The following is a 12,149-nucleotide window of genomic DNA, read 5'->3' on the forward strand; positions in this document are numbered from 1 at the left end:
GCACATATGGTAGAGCGGCCCTCTACTACATGTGTATATATATATACTATTTGTAATAATTTGTGTTCGTAAGGTAGCTAGCTGGAAACATTGAACCTGTAAGTCTATTTTATATTACGTTGATTTTCTCTCAAGTTTGTAAGATTTTTTTTTTTTTTTTTTTCACAAGTTTGATAGAAAATATACATCTCTAAGGATTTTCAACGAATACAAAATGTAACGAAAATTAAAAATATGTAAAATTCACAGTCACTTGCTGCTTGAAGTAGTAGTTCTATTAAATTTTGAAATATAGTGGAAGATTATTCATAATATATGTCTTCAGGAAACATGAAGGTAAATGCTAAAATTAAAAAAAAAAAAAAAAAATGTTCCTTACATTCTTTAAGGAATTCATTTATAGAATCTATAGTGTTACCTGATGTTATGAGGCAATTTTTTATTACGTGTAAAAATATGTAATTGAGTAACATGTAAAAATATGAAATTGGTTTCCAATTCTTCATAATTTCAATACCTGTAAATAAAAAAAACAAAATCATTTGTAAAGTGACTGTGTATAGCCATCATAGTGCTAGCGGGTCCTCATATACCAGTTCATCTTATTGTGATTTTTTAATTTTAATCGGCAAAGGTATCAATTTAGAAAATTTAGAAAAAAGCGTGTTACATTAATTATATAGTATGATCTAGGGTACATAGTTCAAAACTCAAAATCTTATGTTGCATTCCCAGCTGCTGATTTTCTTTAGGACATCATTTCACTTCGCAATATTTCAGTTCTTTCTGGGACCGTGTTCACTTGCAGAAGTGTCATAAGTCCGCTCTTTATGATTACATTAAATATATAATTCCATAACATTTATTTTATATTGTAGTATATCCTAAATGAAAGTGGATTTTTAGAAATAGTTAACGAAAAACTTGTTGGGAGTATGTACTAGTAACACCGTTGACTCTTTATCAGTTGCAATTGTATATTTCTCTTATGTCCCATATGCTCTATATATTTCAGGACAAAGCTGAAGACTTGCAGTCAATAGACAGTTGTGAATATATCTGGGAAGCTGGTGTTGGATTTGCACATTCACCACCTCACTATCCTACTCAAGATAATAACAGAACTGAACTGCTTAAGCTTCTGCTCACATGCTTTAGTGAAACTATGTATTTACCACCCATAGGTAAGTTACTTCCAAATTATTTCATTAAACTTTTCCCAAACACCATTGGCACGTTAAATAATTTTGTTAGCTTTATCAATCATGTAATTGAGTTAGTTTGCGTGGTTTCTGATTCAGTTTCTAGTGTAGGGTCACAAATTTGTGTGTGTCGACTCTGCATCGGGATGTAGTTCGAAAGCTTATTACGTTAAAACGTAAATTCCGATGTAATAATTTAGAAACAATGCGTTGGAAGCCATTTGACCGGCCTCCATGTGTGCTTTAGAGCCAGGGAGTTTAGTTTAGCAGTATGGAAGAAATTATTGAGATATGTTGTAAAATTATACGCACTATTCTACATGTACGCGCTATTGTTTTCTAATTTCGTTGAAAGTCTTGGAAAATTAACTTATAAGCTCTTTTTGCAATATCATTATGTTCATAAAAGTTTTAAATTAAATATTTGACTACTTGTGTCAACTTCAATCTAAGGAAAGTAAGGAATTTGAGAGTTTGCAGATTTTTTTTTTTGTTAATCTTGAAAAGTATGTGATGATATTTATTATGTTCATATTTATGTATATATACTTTATAAAGGAATCGTAAGCCGTTTTCTATATATTTTTTTCAGGTGATATTCATGTAACACCTAATAAATGGATTCAGTATTTTACCTCGGCTGAAAATAGACATGCTCTCCCACTATTCACCTCGCTTTTAAATATTGTGTGTGCATATGATCCTGTAGGACTTGGTGTTCCATATAACCATTTGCTGTTTACGGATTCTCGGGAGCCGTTGGTAGATGTCGCCTTGCAGATCCTGATTGTGACTCTGGATCATGACACAAATACCAACACACCCGAAGGAGAGGAGGTAAGTTGTATAATTTAGTGACGATGATCGTTATTTTGTCAAGTATATATATATGTTGACTTTACTCACTTCCATATTCCCTGTGTGGCCCCGCGTAGCGTAGTCGCTAACACCCTCGCGTTTGGTGCGAGCGATCCTGGGTTCACTTCCCGATGAGTTCGAGAAAAGGTAACAGCATTTTTGAGGCCAGTCATCCTGAGTTTTTCCTGCGTTTTCCTCATTCATATCAGGCAAATACAAGTCACAGACCGGTTCCTTCCTCCCCTTTTCCTGAATAGTGTGCTCACTGAGAGACGTCATTCCTCATAGTTTCTGGCGACAAGATCAATATAGCGCCTCTCCGCTTGTCTGGTGATTAGCGCACGACATTGCTTGAACAGGTTCCTTGGTTCGATTCCCGGCGGGAGAGTATTAAAATTTGAATGAACGGTGGTTTGGAATCCGTCTTCATTGTAGGTCGACGTCCCATATGGCCTTGGTGCTGAAGAGGAATGCCAACCTCCAATCTACCCAACCAACGAATACCAGTGTAGGAAAAGCAAGATTTGTGATTGCTGCAAAGGATGGGAACCAGGTTGGTATTGTATGAAGAAATTGGGAGTGGATGATTGCTCAGAAGTCAAAGTACTAGCCTGATTAGATTCTTTGTAGAATCTAAAAAAGATTGAAGGGTATTCTCGGTTGATGAGTGCTTTTGTTAGTATCGTGAGGTAATTTTCTAGGACGATACAATGCAGTAGATATGGGTTCTGGAAATATCCAAGGTGAAGGTCGAATATCCAACCAAATGATGGTTCGGTACAGGGCCTTTAACGGTATTGATCACGAGCGTAATCTGTTTTTCAATTTAGTAATTACATGTAGTATTATTTTTCTTATTTCCTTGAAATAAATTGGAATGTTCGTAGCGTGATGTACTGATTTCTCTTTCAAATTTATTTAGATGTCTCATACTTCGTGAAAATTGAATTTTGTGTTTTATATTTTAACGTTTATAATTATATTTATTGTAAGTAAGTTTAAATATAGTAGCAGAAGTGCCCGGCTTCGCACGGGAAGCATAATGTTTATGCACAATATTTGGAAAATGAAAACTGAATTGAGTAAATAACGAAGAGCGACGCCTTTGGCATTGACCGTGTAAGAAAAGAATCAATTCAGTAGAATCAGCTACGACAAGCAACACACCTTCGGCATTCGCCCAGTCAATTCCCGACCAAGCTGACATACACCTTCTTGTCTAAACATGGACTTAATGTCACTGGGACTGTTGGACTATCACTAATCGGCTTAGCGACCTCAAGAACTATGGATTCGACACTAATCTCAGTCATTTTCAGCATTTTGCGACACATAAAGACCTCAGAGTACTATTCGATGAGAAACTTACATTTGCCGATAACATCACTCTTACTGTGAAGAGTGCTATGTGAATGCTGGGTATTCTTTATGGATCTACTGAAATTCGCGATCTCAAATCACTCAGTATTTTATCAAAGGTATTTGTATCGCCTAAAACTGAATATTGTTCACTGTTATGGAATATAGCCTGTGCTTTAAACTTACTCCGATTTGATTCTGTTCTTATGGGGGCGCGGTGGCTCAGTGGTAGAGCGTTCACCTCTGGTGCTTGGGGTCCCGGGTTCGATCCCAGCCTCCGCCAAGTGAACTTTGTGGTGGACAAACACCGTGCTCGTGGGTTTTCTCGGGGTTCTCCCGTTTCCTCCCACTTTCTTCATTCCACCATTTCACTCATCTCTCATAATCACCGTCTCCTTTAGCCTAACCGGCATAACCGTGGGACGTAAAACTTAAAAGATTTTTGATTCTGTTCTTAACTTTTTTCTTGCCATTGTCAAACAAAGATATCTTCTAGTGCGGAATCTTAATAAAAACACAGCTCCTAAACAATATTTAGATTCCAATTTCTCGACGCGTGGTGGCAGACCTGCTTGTTGATCCATAAAATTATCAGTGGGAAAATTAACTCAGAATTATTGGTTTCTGTTCTAAATTTTCGTGTACCTTCTCGCCTTACTCGCAGTCATACATTACTAACATATGTAACACCAAGACCATCAATTATACTACGTTCGTTATACAGGCTGGCATCATTGTATAATAGTCTATCGTCAGATTTTGATATTTATGACTGAGAATCATTTTAGAAACAAACTAAAGCCTCTGTAAATGTTGTATATATATATATACTTAGAATGTCTTACCTCTTCAGTATTTTTTTCAGATTGTAAATCACATGTGTATTTCAACTTGTTTTTAGAAATGAGTTTAATACCGAATTTCGTCTTCCTAACATGAGAAACTTGTGAGATACTCTTTCTTTTACAGGGTTGCGGTGACTCAGTAGTAGAGCGTTCCGTTCTGGTGCATGGGGTCCTTGGTTCGATCCCAGCTCGCGCCAAGTAAACGTTATGGTGGACAAACACCGTGTGCGTGGGTTTTCTCGTGGTTCTTCCGTTTCCTCCCACTTTCTTCATTCCACTATTTAATTTATTTCCCATCATCACCTTCTCCGGTAGCCTAGCCGACATAACCGTAGAACGTAAAACTTTAAGATTTTTTCTGTCTTTTACACACATTCTAAGCCGCGTCTGCCCCTTTCTTCTCCTTTAGGATACGAACCAAAAGTTGTATATGGCGCACGGTCTCTTTCAGACTATGATCTCTTCGATAAAATTATCTTGAAGTATGTTAAGTCAACGGTGTGGAATTATATACCGGACAAACAAACAAAGACACACACAAACATTCAGTTTTATATGAAAGACATATAAGGCAAATTCATTTGGAAAAGAAAGAAAATTTAAGTAAACTGGAAGGAAAAATAGTAAGGGCACTTCATTATAATTCCAGTTCATTTAATAATAATAATAATAATTCGCCATATAATAATTTCCAATTCATTTCAAGAAACAATTCTCCATATAAGTCAATGGCCTGAAAATAACGATGGTGTAGGTATTCAGCGTCGTTACGAGAGAGTGAGTTCATTTTTTGTATTCCATACTTCCAGAGCGTAAGAATCGTTAATACTTTCACTTGCGTTATAAAAAAAAAAAAAAAAAAAAAAAAATTCACAGTATTCTGTATTATATTGTACACAGTATTGTGTTGGCATCCCTTTCTGTTAAAACATCACCTGCTGTTTGTCATTTATTAGAAAACAACATAGGATCGATGATCGGATTAGAATTTGCAGAATAGTCGTATTTTAAATACAATGATAATGATTGTGCTTCAAATTTTCTTTTAAAATTGTTATTGTATTGCTTATTTACTTTTTAAATTTCAGAATGCGATTCCAGATAACCTATTCATAAACTATTTATCAAGGATACACAGAGATGAGGATTTTAGCTTTATTCTTCGAGGATTTACAAGGTTGCTTAACAATCCGCTAGTGCAAACCTATTTACCTAATTCAACAAAGAAAGTACAATTTCATCAGGAGCTGTTGGTGTTCTTCTGGAAAATGTGCGATTACAACAAGGTAAAATAACAGCAGGTAACAAAGTAGCGCCATTTTAAAATAAATGAATTAATAAATACTTATAACATTGTAACATTTGAAGAGTGAAAATATGCGATTAGAACGCAATAAAACCCGGGTCTCGGGGTTGTCATGCCAGTGTGCTAACCACTTCACTACCAGATCTTCTACAGAACAGTGACATACATTTTCACTCTTTAAGGTTAGTATTCAGTCACTCAGTCCACATATATTACAATTCAAATATATTTGTTCTTGAGCAAGCCAATAGTTGTATATTAGTGAGCACCGTTTAATTTTATTCAGAGTGGTAGGGTAAGATGTGTTCAGGTGAACCAAAAGACACGACACATCGCAGAATATGAAGGTAAGAGGTGAAAAGGTCGTCAGCAAACCTGAGAGAGACACATTGATATGTTGGAAACAGTCACACAGTACTGTAGTCGTAGTTAGGGAGGCAGGTGCAGTGATGACAACGAGCACTAGAAGCAACATTTAATTAATTGAATTTTGGGAATGACACAGTTCTCTCAGGAGGAGGTAGGGGTACGATTATGGGTACAGCGTTGGTAGAGGGACTATTCAAAATGACAACGATCAACACAGACAAGCAAAAACATGACACATCATGTATGGATGTAGATGTTTAAAAGCACCTGGCATTACTCGAATAATATTGCAGCCTCGAGCACGTCCTCGACAGGTGACGAATAACCAATAGGTTTGAGAGGGCGCCAAACTTAAAATTACTTCACGATTGGCATCTTGTCATGTAGTAAACGTATTGTCAAACACCCTATATTTCTTCAAGACGGTGAGCTATCATGTATGCCCTGATATAGACCTTTTTGCGTGTCCTTAGAAGAATCACTTGAAGTTTAGACATATCTTAGCGTACCACTCTGTATATAGAGAATACAGCATATATTTTTATATTAAATCCTCTGTAAATGCAAATAAAGTAATTTATTTTTAAGTCCCACGGTTCTGCCATTTAAGCTAAAGAAGACGATGAGAAATGAATGTTGAGAATGAAACTAGTAGTGAAAGGACAATATGAAACACCCATGCTGTGACAGTGATTCGAATTCGCGACTGACGAGTCGAGTCTTGCGATCGTCATGCTAATGCCTTAGACCGTTCGACCATACCAGCGTGCGTACAAATAAAATTACATTTACAAAGTAAATATATGTAAGTGGGTTCGAACTTGTATCTCCGGATTATCATGCCAATAAGCTTACTCATGAGCTATCTAATTTCATTGTATCTTTGTCTATTTCTACTGTATGTCCGATTTTAGAGTGATGGGATCTACAGTTTTATCCATAATTTCCTCCGGAGTTTCGAACATCAATATTAGAAACAACCATGATGGAGGCAGTAAATTTATTCATATAGAGAGTTGCAGAATTTCCCCAAGTTCGCATCAACGAAGAACGATATGGAGTGATCGTAAGTTTATCCACTAGAGGCGGGCAACAACAACAAACACAGCAGCATTTACTGGTGAAAAAAGACTCGTTGCGTCTTAGAGTTTGGTACGTGTGAGTCAATTGTGACAGTAAAGTCTAGGGAAAATCATGATGGCCTCATTGTGTGATCTTAGAAGCTGACGTATTAGTCACCTCCTCCTACTACATGGTACTGAAATGGATATTTTTTCCCATATACTGTGTTGTCAACAGATTCAAACTGGGCGTCAGTTTTCGTTCGGAATGAGAGTAAGTAGCCTCTGCTCTGTTCTGTGTCACCATTTTATGTGGCGAATAAATAAAGAAGGAAATACCCTGGGAACTCCAAGGGTATAAATATCTTTTGATCAGTGCTGAGGAGGCAAGAAAAGAAGAAAATGACCTCGAAAATTCACATATGTAAATCATTCATCACAGTTAAAAGAGGGACAAATATATGATAACGTCGCTCGACCATTCACTTTGGAACAGCTCCCTTATTCATAGGAGGTATGATTGAACGAGGTTGGGAAATTGCATGTCAAGAAATCGAAGGAACTGGACAACGGCTATTTCGTGTCAAATAGTACACTGAAGCACTTACAGACAAAATCTGCGTGGTTTAAGAAGACCGGAAACTGGTTGTCTATGCAATGCAACAGCGTCACATATTGGAGTGTGTCTGCAAATACTCCAGGATATGATTGGTGTCTACCGAGTGATCTGGGTTGCTCATTTGGAGAACTTGTAAGGTATGTGAGAATCTTAAGAGATTCTACAACTTTCTATATGAATGAATTTGCTATGACTGTCGTGGTTCTTTAAATGTTAATCTTCGAAACCCCAGAAGAAATTATGTACAACCGTGAATTATTTATTTGAACTCAGAACTGTGCTCAGACTTGAATGCGATGTCTGGCGTGTGCACAGACTACAAAAAATTCAGACTATACAGGACAAACCCTTCACTACTACACTATCTTCCCTTTAAGAGAGGCGAAATACAGGAGAATGCCTTAAATCAGTGTTCGCCAAACTTATGAAGCTTCTGAGTTACAAGGCGTTTTTAAATCCTACTATGACCTACCAACCAAAAGAACTACCAACTTTTTTTTTTTTTTTTTTAAAGTTTATTGTCTATTAACTAACATTTCTTGTAAATATGAAATGAAACTATCCATGTTAGCAAATGTCTAATATACACACGAAAAACAACGTGCACAACTCTACGTACAACAAGTGTGAAATGAGGCTGACAATGACAGTTGCGCGGGAGAAACAAGCCATTGTTGTCGTTAGCGTCAGATCAGTGGAGGAATCAAGGTTAGCCAACCGGAGTGTTTACGCGATCTACTGAAAATGTCCCCGCGAGCTACTAGTATCTCGCGATCGTCAGTTTGTGATCACTGCCTTAAATCATAGTATGCATTAATTTTGTGTATATTTTCTTTATAAATTATTATTAGTATTTTTACTGTTTTTTGAGTCTTGTGCTTTTAACGTATTATGATTTAATTGTTTTTACAGAAATTTATGTATTACGTTCTGAAGAGTAGCGACGTGTTGGATGTTTTGGTTCCAATACTTTATCACCTGAATGACTCAAGAGCAGATCAGTGTGAGTGTATTTAAAGATTCTGTAAAATCACATAGAAATAGTTCGATAGCACACTTCACATTATATTAATGTTACTTTAAACATATTTTTAAGATTATATAGTAAATTTGTGTAACGCAAAAGAAGACATCGCAATATTTCTCATTGATCTGTTGGATTCGATTCAAGGTATAAACTAAAAACCACGTCGTTGATTTAGTATCTTGAAATTCAGGATTGGGAATTTTAATTGTTAGAGTCTTCGTTGAGACATGTACACTGTGTAAATGGCGTGTTCAGCATGTTTTCTGTCCATCCCCCCGCCCCCCTAATTTAATAAACTACTAATAAAACTTCAAACCTACAAATAAATCTGATTAGTTTCTGAGAAACACATTCCACGAAATGGAAATAGGGTCAATGTTCTTTGAAGATGATTATGAATATTCATTATTCGAAATCACGATTATCATCCATTCTGTGTTAAAGATAATACATTAGTAACCTAATAGATTGGCTAATATGTACTACCAGCCAGTAAGAAAGACTCAAAATAAATTGCTACTTCTTCATTTGTCTTCGGAATTCATTAAGAGAGAGAGAGAAAAAAAAAGAGATTTTTGGGTAGGTTGAAAACAAGGTGAGAGAATAATAAATTCGGATGTTAAAAAGGTGCACAACAACAATCTTGATTGGATTGGATCGCTCAGGATAGGACCCAGCGTCGGACTTCTATTTCTGCTGCAATAGACCTATTTTATCCTATAATTTTAATTCTTTCTTTCAAGACTGGAATTTGCTATTCTTTATTAAAATAGTTACCCAGTTGTCTCACAATGTTAGATTAATGTTGGAAGTCGTGTCCCCATCAGGAATCAAACCTGAAACATGCATCGAAGCCGCGCTTGCCAGATGTTAGGCTACATGAATCTACCTTAGTACTCAATGTGACCATAGATATAACTATTTCGAAAGTCAAAGACGACGACGAAAGAAGAAGACGAAAATCAAAATTTTGGGTGGAAAATCAAATTTTTCGAAATTTGTCGGACTTTGGCAACGCTGTTATTTGTCGTACGCAAGGGAAAAAATCTCACATTTACGACAGACATTGGGAACAATGATATAAAAAAAAATGAATGATGTAGGTACAATAGGAGTGAAGAAAAAAATTCGGAACCTCGAACATACGTGAATCATCCTGTATGTTTTCGAGAGATTGTGGTATAAGCTAACATTGGCACACGGCCACGCTCCTAATTGTCAAAAACATATCAGCTATACCTCGTTGGAAAGCTTATAGAACAGACATTCCAACAAGATAACTTATTGAACAGACAGACATACACACACACACACACACAGAGAGAGAGAGAGAGAGAGAGAGAGAGAGAGAGAGAGAGCGAAAGGAAAACAGTTATCACCTCAGAACGCACCGTTCTATTTTTAGTCTGGTCAGAGTCAGCTGTAGCTATCAGTTGAATCTAAGGGTCGTAAATATGCATTTCTTTCAACTCCCTCCTTTGGCAAGTTATTTAGTTTTAGAAAAAAATCTTCCTGACTAACAAAAGGAAAGAAAAGCAGTGATCTTTCGACGAACAATATTAGGTGAACCATTGCGAGTTTATTCTCTGCCGTTAGTAAGAGTGCATTCCTACTGCACTTACACGGTTTATTTTTTGCACAATTGTTCACAATAACGGGAGTAAATGTGAGAATTATTTTTCTTGCATACGACAAACAACAGTGTTGCCATAATCCGACAAATTTCGAAAAACTTGATTTTCCATCCAAAATTTTCATTTTTGTGTTCTTTTTCTTTTACTAGTTTAGCCCGACAGACACGAAAGTTTATTGTTGGAATGTTTGTTCCATAAGCTTTCCAACGAGGTACAGCTGATATGTTTGTGACAATTAGGAGCGTGGCCAAGCCTGCCGATATTAGCGTATACCACAATCTATCGAAAAAAAAATACAGGATGATCCACGCAGATTCGGTGCTCCGAATTTTTTCCTCCATTTCTATTGCACCTACACCATTCATCAGGGGCGGATCCAGGACCGACTTCTGGGGGGGCGGTGGGTTGTCATACTACTACTTTTAAGGGCTCCATACTTTGGAATGGGTTTTATTTATATATACAAAATAAGAAAGTTTCCTCTTCTGGGGGTCGATCTCCCCGATCGCCCTCCCCCCCGGATCCGCCCCTGCCATTAATTTTTTTATATCATTGTCCCCAATGTCTGGCGTAAATGTGAGATTTTTTTCTTGCGTACGAGAAATAACAGCGTTGCCATAGTATGACAAATTTAAAAAAAATGGATTTTCCAACCAAAATTTTGATTTTCGTCTTCTTCTTCTTTTACTAATTTAGCCCAAGAGACACGAAACTTGCCTTGTTGGAGTGTGTGTGTTATACAGATTCCAACGAGGTATAGCTGATATGTTTGTGACAATTAGGAGCGTGGCCAAGCCTGCCAATGTTAGCGTATACCACAATCTCTCGAACAAAATACAGGATGATTCACGTAGGCTCGGTGTTCAGAATTTTTCCCTCCGTTCCTATTGAATCTAAACCCTTCATTTTTTGATATCATTGTTTCCAGTGTCTGGCGTAAATCTGAGATTTTTTTTTGCTTGCGTACGGTATATATCAGCGTTGCCACAGTCTGACAAAATCTGAAGAATTGTATTTTTGAAAAAAAAATGATTTTCGTCTTCTTCTTCTTTTACTAATTTGGTCCGAGAGACACGAAAGTTACTTTGCTGAAATGTCTGTTCTATAAGATTTCCAACGAGGTATGGTTTGTTTATGTGTGACATTTAGGGGCGTCGCCAAGCCTGCCAACGTAAGGGTAGACGAAAATTTCTCGGGAAAATAGGAACAGGATGATTCACCTAGATTCTATCTTCCGATGTTTTTTTACCTAGCTATTGTACCTTTGCCCTTCATTTTTTGCTATAATTATTATCAATGTCTGGCCTACAGGTCAGAATATTTTTTCTAGCGTACGACTAGAAACAGTGTTGCCAGACTCTCACAAATTTCGAAAAAAATATTTTTTCACTTTTTCTCTTTCTTTCTTTCTTTCTTTCTTCTTCTTCTTCTTCTTCTACGGGATGGGTACGGTAGCCTCAAAGGTTATCTTACTAGAATCTTTGTTTCATAAGCTTTCCAACAAGGTATAATTCATAGCCATGGAAGAATTAGGAGGGGTGCTAGGGCCGCCAAAGTAAAGGTCTACGATTTTCTTGAAATCCCTCCCGTCCTGAAAAGGTTAATAAAGTTTATTAAGTGTAGAAAATACTCAAAATTTTGAAACTGAACTTAATGATGATCAATCGTATTTCATGTATTATTGTTCGGGATTGAACTATGTAATAAATAGCGAATTAGTATAAACATAATTCGGGTCAAATAAGTAACAAAATAGAACAAAAACTTTTGTTACCTTACGTTACATTACGTAAAAAAGGAAAAAATGAAATGAAATCTTTGAGTTTTACGACCCACGATTGTAATGCGCCGCTATTGTATAGCTGAGCG

At 36.6% G+C, this 12,149-nt stretch overlaps 1 protein-coding gene across 2 annotated transcripts in view; it reads left to right on the forward strand.

Annotated features, from left to right (window-relative positions):
* LOC145680522 (protein HID1) overlaps nucleotides 1-12,149 on the forward strand; it is an 89,295-nt gene that overhangs the window by 29,591 nt on the left and 47,555 nt on the right. For both annotated transcript variants that reach the window (XM_081751128.1, XM_081751129.1), the window contains exons 5-8: nucleotides 1,016-1,184; nucleotides 1,795-2,039; nucleotides 5,353-5,550; nucleotides 8,532-8,622. In XM_081751128.1, coding sequence (XP_081607254.1) covers nucleotides 1,016-1,184; nucleotides 1,795-2,039; nucleotides 5,353-5,550; nucleotides 8,532-8,622 — 703 coding nt within the window. The remainder of the gene's footprint in view (nucleotides 1-1,015; nucleotides 1,185-1,794; nucleotides 2,040-5,352; nucleotides 5,551-8,531; nucleotides 8,623-12,149) is intronic.

The sequence above is a fragment of the Thermobia domestica genome, chromosome 3, assembly GCF_964235325.1.
Source record: "Thermobia domestica chromosome 3, izTheDome1.hap1.1, whole genome shotgun sequence".
Lineage (NCBI taxonomy): Eukaryota > Metazoa > Arthropoda > Insecta > Zygentoma > Lepismatidae > Thermobia > Thermobia domestica.